At 39.9% G+C, this 22,065-nt stretch overlaps 1 protein-coding gene across 1 annotated transcript in view; it reads right to left on the bottom strand.

Annotated features, from left to right (window-relative positions):
- Window positions 1-619: 619 nt before the first annotated feature.
- Window positions 620-22,065, bottom strand: part of slc24a3 (solute carrier family 24 member 3) — a 152,680-nt gene continuing 131,234 nt past the window's right edge. Inside the window, exons 12-17 of the mRNA XM_033613480.2 lie at window positions 21,490-21,730; window positions 14,843-15,009; window positions 12,228-12,342; window positions 11,454-11,566; window positions 3,738-3,803; window positions 620-3,622 (exon numbers count right to left, since the gene is read on the bottom strand). Coding sequence (XP_033469371.1) covers window positions 3,473-3,622; window positions 3,738-3,803; window positions 11,454-11,566; window positions 12,228-12,342; window positions 14,843-15,009; window positions 21,490-21,730 — 852 coding nt within the window. The 3' untranslated portion in view covers window positions 620-3,472. The remainder of the gene's footprint in view (window positions 3,623-3,737; window positions 3,804-11,453; window positions 11,567-12,227; window positions 12,343-14,842; window positions 15,010-21,489; window positions 21,731-22,065) is intronic.

Genomic DNA, 22,065 nt, shown 5'->3' with positions numbered 1-22,065 from the left:
TACATTTAATGTTTTATATTTTTTTCTCCTTTTTTTTGGCAGAAATGGGCTTCCATATATTCAAAGTCAAAATTACGATATAGTCAAAAATATATTAATATCAACATAGTATTCTATTATGTGGCTTAAAAGTCATTCAATGTATTCTCAAATTTTTGACTGCATCATAATTTTGACTTATTAACTCATGATGTCAACTTTGTTAAAGCTCATAATTGTGACTTACCCACCAAACTTTTGACTCAGTATTACCTTGACCAATACTTTTTTTTTGTTTTTTTTTTAATCTTGTAACATTTAATATTTGTTTTGTGTTTTTTTGTGACAGAAATGGTCTCTCATAGCATCAAGGTCAAAATAATGATGTAGTCAAAATATATCATAATTTCAACTTTGTATTTCATTATTTGGCATCAGTTTAGCGCATTCTCAAATTTTTGACTACCTCATAAATTTGACTTACTATCTCATGATGTCAACTTTGTTAAAGCTCATAATTGTAACTTACAAATTCAAACACTGACTCAGTATTATATTACTTTGAGGATTATTTTTATTTTTGTTACATTTAATGTTTTTTTTTCTTTTTCTGGTGGAAATGGGCTTCCATATATTCTTATACATCAGCAACTGCTTGTAAACTCCATACACCTATGTAACAGTTCCCCGATATGAGCTATGTACTTTGTACTATATATTTCTCTATTTTCTCTATAATTAGAACCACATTACATAGTTCTATGAGGGAAATTGCCAGGAAAGATGGGACTTATAAAGAAAACACTTAAAAGCTGTGTCTTTGATCACTGAGGTACAGTAACATTTCTGTCCTTACAAGACATGCTTAAAGTGATGAAGAAAATGACTACCTCAGATTCTAAATATCAGGGTCTCCATTTACGCAGATATTGTAACTAGAATCTACAGTATCTGATGACCATTGTAACAATCAGCGTACCATTAATGTGATTATGCTGAACTGACCATGATAATGTTTAAAGTTGTAGGGCTCAGTATATGAATAACAGTCCGGTTTTGATTGTGTATAGTCATTGATAAATCACTTCATAAACAATGCTGTTACAGTGTCACATATTGAAAGACATCATTGACTATTTGAATACATCATGTTAAACTCTATTATAAATTTGTCTTTGATCATTAAAGCGGTATATTTACATATTTGTAAGCTCATAGTTATTGCATTACATGAGACTCAAAACATTTAAACCCTGTTTTCCGGTCATAGCACAGAATACTCTGCCTGTGTCTCTGAAATAAATAAATATGTATGATTTACAAACAACAACAAACAAAATTAATTATTTGTACATTCGAAAGACAATATTTCTCTGATTTGATAGTTTATATTACTGATCAATAAATTAAAAATGTACCTGAAAAAAATTAGACGTAGTTGTGTTTTAGCAATTGTCTTCCATCAATGAATAAAAAAAATGAGTAGAACACATGACATTTCAAATGAACCTTTGTGGAGGAACAGCTGACATTTTGATGGATACCGTCAGAATCAACAGGCTCTGACAGGCAAAGTGTTCATTTCTACAGTGGTAGAAGTCTTTGAGGAATAGTGTGACTTTGCCGGCGTGCCTCGATTCCTGCAGTGGAATAAAAATCCCCCGGAGGGTTCACGAACCACATTGTACATGCTCTAAAAACTAGTAGGAATATTTATGTACCACAAACCTACTATATCTGGACAAATCTAGACATTAGGCATTACAAAATACAAAGAACTCCTGGATAAAAATAAGTTGAAACCCCAACCTTGAAGTATTAGAGCTGGGATAAAAGTCCTGATGCTTTATATTGCATCATTACTCTACTCCTACAATACTACCACATTTATACCTCACTTCCTCTTTGAGAACACAGAGGAGTGAAGCAGGACATCCATCCACCAGAGAGGAAGTACCTTGTCCAACATGCTCGGCTGTTGCTTTAAATAATGCCACCACTGTTTTCAGTCTATTTGGTCGGTATGTTTGAGAAAACAAAAAGCAGCAGTTCATTAGTTTCTGTCCATAGGTGGCAGCGCAGACAATGACACCTCTCCAAAACAATCCCCCCCAAAACACAACATTTGCCTCGTTAAAACCTAGACGTGACAATTTCATACAAACGTGCTTCATTTTACAAGGATGCTATCCTTATAATCAGCATGCATTAGGAGGAGAAACACTTACAGTCTCCCTGTGAAGCTAGTGTAAGCTCTTCAGTGCAAGTTTGAAGTCTGTTTTTAACATCCACACACACACACAACAGAACTAAATCAAGTCAAATCAACAAGACAAACACTTTCAGAGGAAATTGTGCTTGTTTGTACGAGTGGTCATTTGAAAAGATCTTAGGTGTGAATTTCAGCAACCCCCGGGTCCAGAAATAAAACCTGCCCGGGTGCTTCGTGACCTCCAGAGGAGAAATGTGCGTATGACATGAATAAATAATAAATATGACATCTGGGGGTATGTACAGTGGGACGCTATTTACAGAAGGAAAACAAAAACTCTCCATAAAGCTAATTACTTTCCAGTACAAAACATAGAAGCTACAACTGTGATGCTATTGAAGTTAATTTATAAAAAGGTGACTGAATAATGCCCCGATACTATGCAGGCAGGGGGGTTTAGGTACTTTCCCCCAAGAACTATAGCTGTATGTGTGGAAATGTTCTGAGCAAACTATAGACTTAATTATGACAACATAATGGAAATCTAAATAGAGATAATGGCGTTTGGAAAATGTGCTCATCTGCATAACAGATTCTGTTCTGAACACTTCCACTCTGACCCTTACTCTGTTCAAACATTATGCACCACAGCCCTAACCTACAACCCTCCCACCCATCCATTTACATCATTGCTTTTAGAATTATTACTCTCTAGTAGATCTAAAAGACCTGCCTTTCCTCTCAGGAAAGGATAGCAGCTAGTAAACATGACCACTTCTACATCTAAATACTGGGAGTTTCAAAATAAAGGTCCTCACGTCAGAAGCAAGCAGTAGTCGGACAAAGACTTCTTTGTTGTTGTTGTTGTTGTTGTGGCTGTCCTCAGTGCTGTCCTGTGCTTGTAACGAGTCAGTCATTTTCTCTGCTCCTGAAATCAATCCCACACTCCTGTCGTGAGCAAACATCAACTCCATATTGCACTGAGCAGAAAGACAGGCTTCAGAAACAAAGCTGAGCAGAGTGGGACGTCTCCTCACAAAAGAGAATAAAAGCAGAAAACAGAGTGTGAATCAGACTGCTGTCAGATGGTATTTAGAAATAATGCTTGGTGTCATTTCGATTTAAAATATACTTTGTGCATTCTATCGTCGGAAACCACCATCTGTTTAATACTTCACTTAGAATTCCCTGCAACATCACTCCTAGTGTAAATGTGCACATATAATATCTGTGTGTGTGTGTGTGTGTGTGTGTGTGCATGCGCGCGCATGTGTGTGTGCTTCAGTCATCCCGGCAGGTGGGCAGGTTGACAAAGGTGAAGATGTTGTACTCGATGAGGCAGGAGAAACACAGGAAGATGGAGTAGAGGAGGAGACATGTGAAACCCAAGCGCTTGTCCAGTGTCCACTTGTTTAGGTGAACTCCCAGGACCTGGACAGACAGACGGGCAGGTCAACAGATCAATAGACAGACTGAGACAAACACATGGAGAGAGGTGAGAACCTGTCAAAGGAATGTGTGATAGGACATGCTGTCATATACTCACAGTCATAAACACAGATGCCAGCAGGAGCCCCACAGAGAAGATCAGGCCTTTACTGTTCAGCTTGATCTGTAACAAGATAATGGGTGACACATTAGTGTGGTTACATCAGTGTGTAGAAAAAGAAGTTGAAAATGAACAGAAAGAAATTTTGGAATCATCCTTTCATCACGGTCATGTACTTAAAGATGCACTAATTCAGTGGTTCTCAACCAGGGGTCCAGGGACCCCCAGGGGTCCTCAACTGAGTCCCAGGGTGTCCCCAGGAAAATGGGGGAATATTTATTTTCCCTCCACTCTTGAGGTTAGAAGTGTAAGTAAAGGTTATAAGAGTGTCCATTCTGGCTCCCAATCAGGATGTTACCAGTCCATTCAATGGCCGTTATCAGTGCTTTTGAGCTTCACAGTTATGGGTCAGTAGATTCAGAAGGCCATTATCAACCCATTCAATAAAAGTTATCTGTGGTTATAAGCCTCATAGAATAGGCGACTGCTACACCTACCAGTAGATTCAGAAGGTTGATGCAAGCCCATCCAATGCCTGTTACCAGTTTAGGTTTCAATTTTCTTAGGTTGAGGTGCCAAAACAATGTGGATAGGTTTTGAAAAGATCACGGTTGAGCATAAATACTGGTTTCACATGGGACTTAAGCCCCAGTCTCCTTGGTGAAAGTCCCGGGCCAGTCCCCTTTCTGGCAGAACGTTTCCTTTCATGACTTGATAATAACCCTTTTCAACTTGGTAGTAGGTGTGGAAGGCCCCTACCATTCCATATCTATGTCACTTATCACCACTGATAATGGCAATGTAATGGCCTGATAACGACCAAATTGTCTAATTCAGATCATAGATCATAGATTTAACTTCCTTCAAAGTTATCTCATGACAAATTACATCACATCACCACATGACAACTATGGATGAATGAAGCGAGATCTAATCAAATGGGGGTTTGTGGTCTAACGTATATCATTTTAGGGGTCTTTGACACAATTAAGGTTGAGAACCACTGTTCTAATGAGTATCTTTCCTCTTACCTCTTAGTTTTATGGCATGGACACACCAGGATTTAAAATGGGGCAAAATCAATTCATTGCAATGGAGTTGGTGCGATCAGAGAACTTAATCCAATAAAATGTTCTACATAGAATTTTTTTGTTATTGTGTTATGGACAACTTCATGGAATGTTAAGGACTTTCATTTGTTGGTACACTGTGCTATTGTTTTGGACCTCTGACCTTATGTAAAATTCACATGTGAAACTTTGACAGGCTAAAGAATTACCGCCTTGCGGTTAAATGCCTCTGTCAACCAGTCAAGCTGCAGTTTACATCCATGTCTGTCCAGACTCATATAGTATATGTAGTGAAGACTTAAAAAGTGTGTAAATGGTGAGTAACAGTGACTCACCATAAAAGTGTGTAAATGGTGAGTAACAGTCACATCAGTGGTCAAATTCTAGATTGCAGAGCTCGCCCCTCCCATCGGGTAAGTGACGGTGGCCTCGTACGATAAAAAGCCTTACGCAGACAGCAGAGATCCATCCACGAGTTTTTCGAGTTTTTCAGGAGTAGGCCTATCTAACGATGAGGTGAATATTTATTTAGGAATCTAAACCATGTTATGATATTGTAGGGACCCTGCAGTAAATGTTCTGTTATAATGTCAATGTTCTGTGAGTTAATGGCATGTTTGGGATTGAATGAGTAGGCTATAGGTAGGGGGGCGGGGTGCGAGTGTGACGGGAATGAGAGCTGTGTGAGCGCGCGTGCTGGTGTGTGTATGAGCGAGCTGGAGGAGAGAGCAGGAGTGCACAGTTGGAGTTACAGCTAAGTTCTTGTTTGTTGGTTGTTTTGGCGTAGTTACGGCCAACAGTAACCTGTACTGTTTAGTAATAAACGGTGGTTTGCCGAATAACTGCGTCATCCTTTCCACACGTCCTGGCGGACGCTACAATATGTTATAGCTTACCAGTGACATATAGGTTATCTATGAGATGTAACGTTATGTTAGGAGTGTTTTATTTCTAATTGTTTTGGTAACACGAGCAAACATTAGCACAGTAATGCTAAAATAACACGTTTTATGTGATAGTCACGGCACAGTGCGGCAAATATAGGTTGGTTATAATATATGCGTTTCCAGAGTGTTCTTCCACAGGAGTTCTTTCCACCTGGAATAAGCAACGGTGATATTCACTGGCGTTTTGTCCCGTCCTCGCTTATCTGATCTTTTTCTTTTATTTGGTGGCGTGGTTTCCCTCTTACGGGGCAAAACGTGTGTGGTCGTCCATTTAAAGTGCAACAGAATCATAAAAGTACAAAGCAGGTTCACGCAGAAGCGCCCTGGATTGATCTTCACCTTCTCTGTCCCCAGTGACGGCAAGTTCTAGGCAAATGTGAAGTGCGTATATCCCTTTCGGCCACTGTATTCAAATATGGCGACGCAAGAGGGCAGCCTCCAGCATACCGCATCCTGCCTGTGTATATATAGAGAAATCATTCTAAGTCTATGAGAAAGCTTCCATTTGTATGTGTATTGCATTACACCTTAGCAAATATATATTTATGAAAGCAATAGTTGATATTTGCTAATAAACAACCACGTAAATTAAACATTGTAACTTTAAATAAAAGGTATAAAATTTAGTTTTTGGAAAACATGGGTGCTTCACACACATCTTCAAACCTGCAGCACAGAAGATTTATACAATGTAAGTTGTTCCCATGACCTGTTTGTACATTTTCCTAAAAAAGAGCAAAGCACCCACCCCGTTATACATATCCCATGTTATCATGAGCGAGTAGTACTTGTATAACCCACATATTAAAGAAAGCGGCGATTAAGTGACAAATGCGCTGATAGGAGTAAAGAAGGAAGCTGTCCCCTAAGGAAGCAGATTGGGTGGTGGATGTGTCGCAAAACACAGGACTTTCACTACGGAAACCAGTGTTTGGAACTGTGTAAACTTTGAGTCTTTTCAAGGTATGTCTTCCACCATGTTTCTTTTTCTAACCACAGTAACTTTACTTGCCTAAACCTAACCTACATAACCATATGTTAAATATGTATGTATGTAACAGCTAATTTGCAAGATATCATACGAATTGTTGTATGAGTATGCATTAATAAAATCAGTACAGTTTCAAGGTGAACACCCAAGATCAGTGTCACAAATCCATTATCTGACCAAATGAGTTATGGCATTGAATCATGGCTAGAAAGCAATATTATGTCACACCAATATATACGCTAATTTTGTCGTAATTAGCGTATATATTCTTGAGTTATGGCCAGAAAGAAGGAGGTCACAGTGACCTTGAGCTTTGACCACCTAATTCTAATCAGTTTATCTTGGGTCCAAGTGGATGTTTGTGCCATATTTGCAGAGATTCCCTTCAGGTGTTCCTGAGATATCGCCTTTACAAGAATGGGACGTACGGATGGACGACCCAAAAACGTAATGCCTTCAGCCAGCACTCTTGCTGGCATGGAGGCATAAAAAAGACCTTAAAGATATCATTTCTATGCAGTTAAGACTAGATTAAAAGGTGCAATTTAGTACAGACTTTATCACTTTGTCTACAAACCACATCGTCTGAGTACCTAATGCCCTCTACTTCAATGGGGACAGAACACAAATGATGCTTTGTTCAAAAACTAATAATTATTTTTTGTAAAAATCAATAAATTACAACTGAAGCTAAGGGCACATTGTTTAATCTGAGTTCTAATTGCTTTGTACAACAGAAAAACACTCATTTATTTTCCTTGTGTTGATAATTCAGGATGGCGCAGTGCATCACCTAATTCCTTGTTCTCTCTCCCTACACACACATACACGCACACAGGAAAACACACGCTTATTACCATGCTCATCTCCATTACAGCCTGTGTTCATGCTTATTTCTCTGTCATTTAATAGCTTTTTGTTTTTCTCTTTTGTATCTTGTAGCTGGTGTTGTCATTCAGATTATGTTCTCATGAAGCTGTGTATCATTTTATCATGTTGACTTTTTTGGGTTGATCTTTAAAAGCCAGTTGGGGTTTATTATCTCAAGTGCACAGATTACTGCATAGCATCTTTTTCAGTTTTTATCCGATGTTCTCACTTCATCCATCAGCGGCTGTATTTTATCACTGCACAAAGACAACTCAAATGTAAACTTAAGGAAATATGATGTTTATCTTATCTGTTCAGCTGCTTAGACACAGCTCTGTCTTGTTTACTCCTTTACCCCGGAAATATGGATTTCACTTTAAAAGATGATTGTGTTTGATACTGCTCATGGCTCCCAGTGTGCCTGCATGTTAAACCATGAAATAAGAATTTGTGACTTTGAGAGCACACACACAGCGAGGTGCAGCCCAGTTTGAGCTTCAACGCAAGTCCTTCAAAACGAAAACATGCCACACAACTTTTCTCCAGTACACCACGCCTTATTCACCAAACCTGTTCGGCAATCTTGCCGGGAATTTTTATATGTTTGATTTTGCTTGTGTGTGCAGACAAACAGCAGGTGAATCATTACTGAAATGCCTGACATCCACTTCATATACACTTTATCTCCAATAAAGTATGTTTCTCTTCATATCTCTGGTTAAAGTGGTAGGTAGTTATGAATTTATAGATGAGAGGTGTATTTTAACTTCCCCTCCAAATGTCTGTGCTCATCTTTACTGACAGTGTTAAACAAAAAAGGTAACTTTCACACTGCTTGTCCTTCTCTTGTCACAATCTAATATATATATATATGTTTTGAGTTTCTCCCATCATGCTTTGAATGATACAAACAGGAAATGTATTAAGGGTCGAAGCTGCCAAAATCAAAAATAATTTATAGCTTCTGTGCAACAAGGGGTCAGGGCCGGGCATTTTGAGCAGCATCAAGAAGAACAATTGCTAATTGTGATCCAGTTGAGCTTTCTGTGCTGAAAAACCAAAAATATCCTTGAAAACATGTGTTCTAACCCACACAGCACAACATCTGAGGAGGCATCAATCTGCACCACCCAGGACCTCAACTCACAGCCTTTAGACACCAGTGGCAAGTTGTTATCAAGTTGAGCTACCTCACTGGTGTAGATTTTCAGTTTTTGACATAAAATGCTGAAATCAAATACATCTATCCTTACAGCAAAATATTGTCTTTTTTCCCTTTTTTTTTAAACTTCATTTAATGAGAATATGCAGAAGCTGTTTACCATGATGCATTATGATGAACTGTGGGCTCAATTTTTGATCAATTGAAAATCTGTACAACATGATTATGTGGGACAGTCTGAAGATGCTTTGTAGCATATTTGGTGTGAACTGAGCAAAAAAAAAATTGGAGTAGATAGGTTTAATTAGTTTTATAGTTTTTGGTAAAAAAAAAAAATGGATGGACTTCATAATTTGCAGCTTGGAGATGAGTGTGTCTTCACAATTGGTCCTATAGTTCAGTGGAAGTTGCAAAGTTGTAGGCCATACAGGTGATTTTATTAATTTAATTTTTATTTACTTTACCTTTTTTTTTTATATATATTTTTTGGGGCATTTTTAGCCTTTATTTAATAGGACAGACAAGCGTGAAGGGGGCAGAGAGAGGGGGAGAGACATGCAGCAAGGGGCCACAGGCTGGAGTCGAACCTGGGCCGCTGTGGCAACAGCCTTGTACATGGGGCACCTGCTCTACCACTAAGCCACCAACGCCATTTACTTTACCATTTAACTTTTCCTTTTATTTATTTATATATATATATATATATATATATATATATATATATACAGTACAGGCCAAAAGTTTGGACACACCTTCTCATTCAATGCGTTTTCTTTATTTTCATGACTATTTACATTGTAGATTCTCACTGAAGGCATCAAAACTATGAATGAACACATGTGGAGTTATGTACTTAACAAAAAAAGGTGAAATAACTGAAAACATGTTTTATATTCTAGTTTCTTCAAAATAGCCACCCTTTGCTCTGATTACTGCTTTGCACACTCTTGGCATTCTCTCCATGAGCTTCAAGAGGTAGTCACCTGAAATGGTTTTCCAACAGTCTTGAAGGAGTTCCCAGAGGTGTTTAGCACTTGTTGGCCCCTTTGCCTTCACTCTGCGGTCCAGCTCACCCCAAACCATCTCGATTGGGTTCAGGTCCGGTGACTGTGGAGGCCAGGTCATCTGCCGCAGCACTCCATCACTCTCCTCCTTGGTCAAATAGCCCTTACACAGCCTGGAGGTGTGTTTGGGGTCATTGTCCTGTTGAAAAATAAATGATCGTCCAACTAAACGCAAACCGGATGGGATGGCATGTCGCTGCAGGATGCTGTGGTAGCCATGCTGCTTCAGTGTGCCTTCAATTTTGAATAAATCCCCAACAGTGTCACCAGCAAAACACCCCCACACCATCACACCTCCTCCTCCATGCTTCACAGTGGGAACCAGGCATGTGGAATCCATCCGTTCACCTTTTCTGCGTCTCACAAAGACATGGCAGTTGGAACCAAAGATCTCAAATTTGGACTCATCAGACCAAAGCACAGATTTCCACTGGTCTAATGTCCATTCCTTGTGTTTCTTGGCCCAAACAAATCTCTTCTGCTTGTTGCCTCTCCTTAGCAGTGGTTTCCTAGCAGCTATTTGACCATGAAGGCCTGATTGGCGCAGTCTCCTCTTAACAGTTGTTCTAGAGATGGGTCTGCTGCTAGAACTCTGTGTGGCATTCATCTGGTCTCTGATCTGAGCTGCTGTTAACTTGCCATTTCTGAGGCTGGTGACTCGGATGAACTTATCCTCAGAAGCAGAGGTGACTCTTGGTCTTCCTTTCCTGGGTCGGTCCTCATGTGTGCCAGTTTCATTGTAGCGCTTGATGGTTTTTGCGACTCCACTTGGGGACACATTTAAAGTTTTTGCAATTTTCCGGACTGACTGACCTTCATTTCTTAAAGTAATGATGGCCACTCGTTTTTCTTTAGTTAGCTGATTGGTTCTTGCCATAATATGAATTTTAACAGTTGTCCAATAGGGCTGTCGGCTGTGTATTAACCTGACTTCTGCACAACACAACTGATGGTCCCAACCCCATTGATAAAGCAAGAAATTCCACTAATTAACCCTGATAAGGCACACCTGTGAAGTGGAAACCATTTCAGGTGACTACCTCTTGAAGCTCATGGAGAGAATGCCAAGAGTGTGCAAAGCAGTAATCAGAGCAAAGGGTGGCTATTTTGAAGAAACTAGAATATAAAACATGTTTTCAGTTATTTCACCTTTTTTTGTTAAGTACATAACTCCACATGTGTTCATTCATAGTTTTGATGCCTTCAGTGAGAATCTACAATGTAAATAGTCATGAAAATAAATAAAACGCATTGAATGAGAAGGTGTGTCCAAACTTTTGGCCTGTACTGTATATATATATATATATATATATATATATATATATATATATATATATATATATATATATTTTATTTTTAAATGGGTATTTATTTTAGCATTTCTTTTTAAATGTATTTATTTACTATATATTTATTTATTATTTTCACTTTGCATTTTTCCTCTTTTTTTCCCAAAACTATTTTTTATGTCAAAACAAAGACTGCATTAGACATCACCAGTGGAAAGAGTAAGCTGCGCTGATTTTAGAAATATGTGTATGACATCTGTGTGTCCTGGTTTGACCCTACGAAGAAGAGGATGAAGTACATTAAGGAGTGTGTTACTTACATCAGAGCCGTAATTGATAGCCAGAGTCTTGAGGGCCCAGGGGAGGCCGAGCCCCACCAGGATGTCAAACACATTACTGCCGATGGAGTTGGACACCGCCATGTCTCCCATTCCTGAACAGATGGATAAAGATAGAGATGTAAAGCAGAAGAAGCAGAGGGAATGGATAAAGAGAGGTACAGAGGGACAGCATGAAAGGAAAAGTGAGTGGGCAACGAGGAGACAGGAAGTTACACTGGGTGTGTGGGGGAGAAGCTGCGACCGGTTGGGACAGAGGTGGGTTGATACAGGCGAGATTAGTGGAGCTATCTGTTCGCCTGACATCCCACAGAAACAACGCAGTGATGAAGCGACAGCAGCTACAAAGCGAAGGATGGACGACTAAACTGCAGTGGCGAGTGTGTGTCTCCCAGCGAGCCCCCGCACGCCGACAGACAGAGCCGTTTAAATATTTGATGACAGGAGCAAGAATAAACACAGATGAAAGGATGGAGGAAGAGACCCTGTCGGGCTGTCTTCCCTTATCAACCCCCCCCTCTTCTCTTACAGCCTCACCACAGGGACGGAAGAGGGACAGTGGAAAAAGATGACAGGCCCACAATCTTTGCCCCCCCTGGCCGTCTCTATCTCTGTCATCTCCTTCCCTCTCTGGCTCTTTGATAGTGGCTTCACTTTGATTCTGTTGTTTGGCTTCCATCGGGCCGTAGGTGTGTGTGTTTGTGTTAAATGACAGTTTGGTAACCTGTGATTGTGTGTGTGTGTGTGTGTGTTTACCTTGTCGTGCCACTATTAGGCTGGCCATGCAATCAGGGACACTGGTGCCGGCTGCCAGGAAGGTGATGCCCATGATGACATCTGGAATACCGAGTGTGAAGCCTATCACTGTTACCTGACAGACACACAGAAACATACTGTTTGGCAGCTGTGTGTGGGTTTTGTTTGTTTTTTTACTACTGGAGTGACAGGAGAAAGATGAGACAGCCCGAGATTAATTTTGAACACAAATTACTGTGAAACACTTTTAACCGACCTGCTTAAAATAACATTTTGGACTTAGATAAACATAAAATAAAACCATGCACTTATCATTATTTTTCAGTATCAACAATGGATGAAATTACTTCAGACCAAAGATTTGCGACGAGATGAGTTGAAACAGGCAACTACTTGCATTCAATAAAAAACACGCCATCTGCGGTCATTTTGACTTGACCAGCAGACTTCACTACAAGCTGATTGGCTGTAGAAACACTTCACCAGCTTTACGTTCTAAAACCAGGCACCGGTGATCTGACCAGCGGACCAGGTGACACCATCAGCCCGCTTGAGTCAGTGCTTAGACTGGCCAGTTCACACCGCTGCAACTTTTTTCTGCGACGTTCTAAACCGATTTTGTGTCACTGTGAATCACTGGTCTGATTCATTCAGCTCCATAGAGCTTGTTAGCCTCTCCTTGGTTCTTTGTCTGAATATTTCACAAAACTTAACTCTTATTAAACTTATTTCCAGCAGCAGTTTTTGTGAGGTAAATAGCTCAGACCAACCCAGTGTACAGTACCTGTCCATCACCACGGGTAGAAAGACAAAGGCAACAACACTGATGTAAGACTTTAAGGTTCCCTGTTTAGTTTTCTTGTAAACATAGAAAATGTGTGTTTACATTCAGTGTTACTCATCATAACACAAATCTGTGCAGAAACCATGTGCGTGAATATTTTGGTAGAAGTCCAGGATTCATTATGTTTTTCTAACCTGAATTTTTTCATACTCTGCAAAAGAATTTAGAGCTTCCTCACATCATGTGTACGCACAGGCCCGACTATCTTAGAAAATGTAACTAAATGCATTACATATTAAAACTACATTCATCAAAAAGGACTTTAATAGACAATGACATACAAAACCATTAATTTACTAATCTACTAATGCATGTATTTGTTTTGTCCTCATTCATTATTGTCATAATTAAAATATTCCACTCTAAAAACCAAGTGTTTCAGTCCTAGCTCACAGTGGAGTTTATGAGACTGTCTTTATTAAAATGTTACAGTTTTGGTTTGTATTGCTGTTACTGAGGCCTTCTTCTTCCCTGCCTTTTCTAATATATTGCAGTATATCTTAGCATGTTACTGTCACCTGTTGATTGATGGAATATGGTGACACCTTTGATAGGACTGTGTATAGTGTCATCCATGTGCATGTGCAATTCATGTGCGATATAAAACGTGGACCTACTTATAGAATAACTGCCCCATATCGCTACAACAGGTGAGAACCCCTGCAGGAAACCTTTAAATTTATGTTATCGAGAGACATGACTCCAAATGTTGCTCTGTCTCTGTGTGCTGAATCTGTAAATAAGGCCCTATTCACACAAGACTTGTATTATCAGGGGACCTCATTTGATTTGAAAAATTACCCCGCCCCCCCCACGTCTGTGTTTAGTGTGGCGTATTCACAAGGGGATAAGTGAGATCTGTATTTTACCCAAATTTACCCAACATTAACCTCCCTTTCTCTTTTGAATGTGGGTTAAACAAACAGAACCTATTCTGCCACACAGTCATGTGTTATCAACCTCATCATCTATTGAGATTTTGCCTTTCTGATTGATGGAAGCTTGCTTTTTCTGTGAGCAGGTCTCCATGCTGTGTAGCAAGATGAGCCACCTGCACCCAAAATGCTGTCAGAACTTTTATTTCCAACTCCTAAGGCAAGATCCATAATGCTTGACCAGAAAAGAGGCAGAAACAAGAGCCCTTATTAGATAGGAGTTGTGCAAATTTGCAGGAAAGCCCAATCAGTCTTTTTTCAGCATTGGCAGTATAAATACAAAATCAGGGAGTGCGGCAAAATGCCGCCTACCTACTTTTGTTTATACAGAATGTGCCTTTTTTGGGGCAATGGGGGGCGTGAGCAAGTAACTCAATGTGTAGCTCAGTGTGTGTGACGTAAACAGTGACGTGGGAGGGAAGCCGCGGCTGGTCAGTCATTCTCTCATAAGTCGGCCCGTTCTTCACCGTTCCTGTCATCTGATGGTTAATGGCTTCTTAGTTTGCGAGGGCAAGGAGGGTACGCAATTCCTTGTCTCCCCAGTTGCTCATCTTTACAGTGTCTGTCAGGTTTGCGTTTCCCTCTTTCTACTGGCTGCTCATTCCTGCTATCAGCTGTTTCCTGTTAGTCCACCGCCAGTGGGTCGCACTGTCTGATGAAAATACCTGGCTCTTTAGCTGCTAAATTGCTACATGAGACACAAAAGATTTACCACAAATGTAAATTTAAAAAAAATCACACAGCCTACGACAGAATAGCATGTCACTGAGAAAAATATATATTTTTTTTACATAACTGCCAGTTTCCCTTCCCATCTTTTCCTCCCAGTCTCTCACCATCCAGACCATGATGTAGGAGAAGCCGGCGATCCACAGGGTAGAGCAGACAAAGGATAGCATGAAGTAGTTGTCCCAGCGAGGCGTGGAGCAGTTGGGGACGGTGAAGTACAGCAGCAGGCACAGAGGCCAGGCCAGTAGCCACTTCAGTTTGTTGCACATACCCGCTGAAAAAAAAATGTAAACATACAATGTCAAGACATACATACATGGACTGTCTCAAGAGGGAGGAAGGGTACAAAGACAGATTCTTATGCCCCCTCATACTATATGAGACCTCTAAATCTGTCGGTAAACATTGATGCAGCAAACTCCAGCGCTAAAAATTGAAAGTGCCAAAAACTGCAGGTCCTCTAATGTCCACTTGATGCTGGCTCCAGAAGCAAGTCAGTCCCGAAAGACCCCCATGTTTAAATGTCCAACTTAACAGCAGAAATAGACTTAGACAAAAAAAAACAACAATTTTGGTCTCCCTAGCTAATTTTCCCATTTATTACAACTGTACAGGGGGTGAATTTTGATCAAACTCACTCACCTGTTTTCAGTTCATGAAAGTTCATGGGAACAATTTGGTTGCCTTAAAAAAAAGCCTTGTTCAGTGTTTGGTTGCACTAGAATATTCTCTAAGGAGTCAGATACCCAATTTTTCCAGTAAATACACTTGGGTTTAATGGTTTTAAGCCTGTTCTTTACCAGCAAAAATCTAAAATTAGCTTTATCACAGTTATCCATAGCTGTAAATTCACTGTGCTAACCAAGCTAGCAGCTTGGGTAGAGCTAACCCCAAGACGCTAGCAGCTAGCATAGGGGTTAGCTCCACCCTTTCATCCAAATCACTCCTAGCTCCAAATATCCAAGATGGCGAAGTCCAGAATCTATAGATTATAACAATACTAGATGCCACAATGGCGCCTACTCATTCCAGTGTAGTTGCTAGCCTGGTACATAAACCAAATAAGTTGACTAGCTTCCAGGTTTACTTCCACGGTATATGGCCCACTGAATATACACAGTAGAATTTCACCCAATGGCCCTTCCTGCAAATTCTCGCTCAGCTCATAGACTTTACATTGTGATGACATCACAGTTTTTTAAATTGCTCTTTTTGGCTCCATGAATGTTTTACAAATATGAAACCACCATGGATTAAAAATTCATAATAGAAAGAGTCATAATTGATATTGTTTGCAATTGGAGGTGTCCTGTCAACAGTTTGACAGACTCTTTAAGTGTGGTGGTTTATGAGGAAAATGCTTTCTGGCCATAGGGGATTTTTTCGCTGCACTACTGCTAGTGGCCACTGGGAAAAGTTTGCTGCAAGGGTAAGCAGCTTTCCAAGACTTCTGAATTCAAAATGGGAGTCCACATACAGTACTAGTGAGTGACGCCATGGTGGCTACATCCATTCTTGTATACAGTCTATAATATCCACCCACAACAGTTGGTTGTCCTATTTCGGTTTTCATTTTCATTTCATTTATTTATTTATTGAGTTGGGACAATGCACATTAATCAACATTACTGCATTGAGTATCAATGTAAATGCGCCAGACTTAGCACAGTTGCTAAATTTCATCCATAGTCCCAAGGCAGGTACCTACACAACACAGACACAGTAAGACTTTAAAATCTCACAACTACAAATCATACAATAAACAATTACAAAACAAAACACAGGCAGACAATATCAAAACAAACACAACACAGGCAGACAATATCAACAAACAAGCAATCTGGAAATCCATCGGTAAAAAAAAAAAAAAAAAAAAAACTTTTTTTTTTCTTCCTTTACCTCTGGAGGCACAGCCCGGAGTTTTTCAACTAACGGAAGTGCAGGGGCCTCACGCCCTTCACTTCCGGCGGTGCCCCCAGGGAATCGCCGTGTTGTTTACAAATACTTTGGGTAAAAAACCAGCAGAGTTTAGCTATATATCACATTTTTCACGTCACTATATCACCGTGTAGACTAATCTGATGTTTGTAAAGTCTATAAACACAATGACTGAACAAACGTTACTATTTCTGTGTGCACGTTTTATAAATAATAATAATAATAATAACATCGTAGATTAGCTGGGCTAACCAGTAGCTGTTAACGTTAGCCGTTAGAGGTGTCTGTAATAACCATAGACTGTATAAAAATAAGGTAATAACTCAATAAACAGTCCGTGAATAAAATATTTTTTCCAGCGGATATCTTAGTTACATCATGATTGAGCTAGCAAAGCAGTTTTGTGTTGCTATGTGTGGTATTTTACTCAGTTAGCTAACATCAGGACGTCAAAGCTAACATCAGGACGTCATCTGCTAAAAGCCTCCCGTTGTTGGATGCGACATGAAACTACTCCAGTTAGCTCAACCATGTTGTAACTCAGACATCCGCTGGAAATTTTTTTTTTTTTTTCACGTTGACGAGACAGCGTTTTGGGTGGAGCGGTCACTATGAACGCGGAGCTTGCTGTTTCTGTAGATACACATTTCCTGGGGACACCTGCACATCTCGGCCACACCCCCCCCCCCCCCCCCCCATTGTGATTGGCTAAAGCGCAGCATCGTTCAAACTCAAAGCCACGCCCTCCCCCCTCTCATCTTTCACACAGGGCTGCCGACAGATTCTACAATGTAAATTGCAGAATCTGTCTTGAGAGATTAACAAACAAGACACAGGCAGACAATATCAAGACTAACATTATTATAACAAAACATTTTTAGCCCACAATTAAAGAGTTAAAAAGATCAATGAACCAAAAGCCCCTGGGAACAGGCATCAGATTATGAAACAGTATTTAGGTATGGGTATATGTCTGATTTGTTTTTAACCAATGTTTGAGGGTTTTTTTTAAAGAGTAATTAGTTGTCACAGTTTCAAATAAATTTCAATTTAAATAAGATTTATGCAAGTTTATTTTTTACTATATAGCTTTGAAATGTGGGGACAGACAATTTGCACTTTGTTGCAGTATCTAATATACAAGATTTATGCATGTAAGAATGTTTATGATCAGTTAATATAAAAATGGATAAAAATGAATAAATTTGATAAAGCTTGATAAACTCTTTTCAAATTCGACTTGTTTTGATAAAGACGTCTGATCCAAACGCGCTTAATTAGATAAGAATTACTCTTGCAGATGATAAACATTAGATGCTCACACCAGTGATAAATCTTAAAGATACCCAGCAAACAGCGTCATGGTTGTGCTTTTGTTAATCTGTGTTTTAATCACATGATTCATGTCTTTATCTAAATAAGACGAAAAATAACAGCAGATTTATCAGTTCACTTTAACCTTTCATCAACTTTTTGGGATTACATTTTTGTGTATCATCCTCTTCATTGTGATTATTTTCAGTTATGAAAAGCCTTTAGCATTTTTGAAAGATTTTGTCTGAGCACTGCACTGATGTAAGAAAAACTGATGGAGTACGACACCACAGAGTCTGCTGTTTAAGTGGAAACTGAAGCATGTCAAAAATAAAATAAAAGCTAACTGGGATACATATTTTGTGCATGACTGTCAACAACCTCAAACCAACATTCAACAACCTGTGACTGCATTATGGGAAAAATCTTTCTCCTGATGTACTAAAAACATTACAACTACTACTAATTCTGAAAACAGAATTGTTTGTACCAAATGTTCACTGCTACAAATCCAAACTGCAAAGCTCATATATCAAAGGAACAGTTAAACATTTTTGGAAATCGGCTTATTCTTGCTTATTTTCTTAATCTCACATCTGTGGAGTTGGGACATGATTAGCTTAGCATTAAGACTAAAAGCAGGGGAATTAGCTAGCCTGACATTCATAAATATGCCTGCCACCACTTCTAAAGCCAGCTAATTAACACTTCTCTTTTGTTTAAAGGGACAGCTCACCCCAAAATCGAAAAAACACTTTTTTTTCTCTCACCAGGGGTCCGTTTCACAAAGCAGGTTTAGTGAAAACTCAGAGTCTGTTAACCCTGAAATGAGGGAAACTCTGAGTTTTCTGTTTCAAAAAGGGAGGTAACTCAAACCAGAGAAAGAGGAGTAACTCTAGCCTGTTTCAGAAAGAGAGGTAACTTAAGCTCTCGGTCAGTTACCGTAGTAACAGACTCTGTGAACCTAACCTGGTCGGGACCAGGTTTTTCTCAATGAACCTCGAGTTTCTCTCTGTCTCCGCCCTCTTTCAGAGCCACACACTCCATTTGATTTCCTCATTCATTCAGTCAGCAGGTGAGTTTTGGCGTAGCCTAGTTCTGCCGTCTGTCATTTAAAAAAATCATTTAAAAAATCAGAGTCAGTATTAGAAGTCCATTAGGCACAGTAGGTGGCGACTTTTTTCACTAACATGGCATGTCCTTTTGATAACGATCCCGTGGATGAAGACTGCGCAGAGAATTAAATATTCGTCAGGAGATGGTTATCAGACCGCGCATAGATGTTTTAGCATTTCCACACAATTATCTTTTTGAGCGGTACCGTTTCACATCACAGTCCATCATCTACATACTCAACCTAATCCGTCCTTACATTTGCAACATTACCAATCGTAGTCATGCTCTCACATCCCAGCAGATATTGTGCATTGCGCTCATAGACTGTATAAAAATGCACTGTGTTTCTTTGCAAATGGAAGTTTTTTGTACAATGTCGGAGATGCTGAGCGCTTGAATAAGGCAACTGTATGCAGGGCGGTCAGAAAAGTGTGCTCGTTTTACGGGCATCTGCCTTCTTTCTGTTGGCTGAGTAGAAGTCTGTGTTAGTTTAAATAGGCTTAATTATTTCACAGAACATGATATAGATGAGAAGACATTTATGTGTGTGAAAACAGCATTATGTTGGGGATACAACAACTGCACAGTCAAACAGCCACTTAATATTTACTTTACAGTGTAAAACATGATCAAAATGAGGTACCCCCATGAGATTATTCTGAGCCTGTTTGAACAATGTTTTTATATTTCATCCTAAACTGCTGCCAAGTGAGGGATTGCACTTAAATGAAATAAATTAATAGGCTACCATTCAAGCAGTTTTCCCCTGTAATATTGTTGTGATTGCAAAGGACTACATTTAAACTTATGCATTCTCCCACGCCGTCTCCCTCTCTTTTGCAGCTGCAGCGGTGTTGCACTTCTTTTTGAAAACGTGTGCAAACTCGCCGTATGAGCGCATTAAGATTTCTAATTCTAGTGGGGTGAAAAACACAGCCCTCCCCGTCCCCGTTGCCATGGTGACTCGTCGAATCGGGGCTCCATTGATGCTGGCTTTTTATAGTTGTGGTGTACGCGCTTGACTCCAGGTGAAACTACTCCGAGTTGATTAAACTGATTCAAATCAGCTGTTCTGGAACCGGAAACTCAGAGTTTCCTATCTCAGAGTAGATCAACTCAGAGTTCAGGATTTGACTCAGAGTTTGTTGAACCTGTTTTGTGAAACGGACCCCTGTAGTGCTGTTTATCAGTCTAGATAGTTGTGGTGTGAGTTGCCGAGTGTTGAGATATCAGCTGTAGAGATGTCTGCCTTCTCTCCAATATAATGGAACTAGATGGCACTCAGCTTGTGATGCTCAAAGCGCCAAAAATACATTAGAAAAACTCAGCAGCAATGTGTCTTTCCAGAAACCATGACGTCGTTACTCAAGCTAATCCACAGACCTTGTTGTGAGCAGATTCATGTAGGAACTATTTTCTTTTTACCAAACTACACCCACCTACCGGATCAGTGTGCTGAAGGAAGAGTGCATCTATTCATGGACAAGAGGCTTGTGCTTGTGACAGTGCGATATGTAAACACTGATGGTTTCATCCTCAGCTGAGCTGTAACGTTAGCTAGCTCAGCTGAGCTAGCAGTATCAAACCAAGATGCACGTTTTCTTCTGCGTGGTGATGCGGTTGGTGGGTGTAGTTAAGTAGAAACACAATAGTTCCTATATCAAACTGCTCACAACAGGGTCCATGGATTGTCTTAAATAACCAGGTCATGATTTCTGGAATGAGAGATTGCTGTTGAGTTTTTCAAATGTACCTTTTTTAGCGCTATGAGCACCACAAGCCAACCACCTAGTTCCATTATCTTTGAGAAAAGGCAGACATCTCTACAGGTAATATCTCCAATAGTCTGCAAATCACACTAAAACAGTCTAGACAGGATGGGGGAAAAATGTTTTTGTTTTTTTTTGGGGGGGGGGGGGGGGGGGGTGAACTGTTTTAAGCTGTGCCTGTGCTTTAAGACGAAACACCTACAGCATACTACACCACCGACTACAGACCTTGTTGTGAGCAGTTTCATAAAGGGACTATTTTCTTTCTACTGAACTACACCCACCAACCATATGAGCGCCCAGAAGGAAGCGTGCATCTACTGCTAGCTCACCTAGCATCACTGAGGTAGCTTATGTTACAGCTCAGCAGAGGACGATGCCATTAATGTTTACATCTCACGCTGTCACCAGCCTCTCGTCCATGAGTAAATGCACGCATCTTATGCAGTGATACAGTTGGCTGATGTAATTTGGTAGAAAGAAAAAAGTTCCTACGTGAAATTGCTCACACCATTTCCAAAAAAAAAATAAAAAACTTTTGTTTGTCTTCAAAAATAAATCCTTTTCTATAACAGTGTGTAAAACACATTCCACACAGATTCATCTACAGCAGGTACCTGGGCACTGGAAGGGCACTAAGGGTCCATCTCCATCTTCTTCTTCTTCCTCTTCATCGTTCTCGTTGTTCTCGTTGTCCTCGTTCTCCGTCTCATTGCCCGCCTCTCGGTCGTCATGGCGAACACTAACACCCCTTTCAGCCCCAGACAGCCCATTCTCTATGCCCCGCCTACTTCCTCCTTTCACTGGAACATCCGAGTCACCATTGGTAAGAGTCCGTGTGTTGATCAGACGCTGCCTCTGTATCATGCACACACACACACAAACACACACACATAGTTATATAAACATACTGAGAGAAAACCTACTTTAAATGCTGAATTTATTTCATACAGCAGCTTCATTCATCAAGATTAAATTGAGAACCAGATGACATATCAATATTTACTGGGAATTTCTTTCCTCTTTTCCAGTCAGACAATTAAAACAATTCAAATCAAACTGAAAGCACAAGTCATCTCTTTGTTGACATGTGCAGGTGAGGGGTTCAATGTCATATAGTTGACTGGCTACTTAGCTAATGTGGGTTGCAGCTCAGAGTGTGCGACTCTTTGTCATGTTTGAAACTAAAATTG

Source organism: Epinephelus lanceolatus, chromosome 17 (genome assembly GCF_041903045.1).
Source record: "Epinephelus lanceolatus isolate andai-2023 chromosome 17, ASM4190304v1, whole genome shotgun sequence".
In the NCBI taxonomy this organism is placed as follows: Eukaryota; Metazoa; Chordata; class Actinopteri; order Perciformes; family Serranidae; genus Epinephelus; species Epinephelus lanceolatus.
This window is presented reverse-complemented; position numbering and strand designations above follow the sequence as displayed.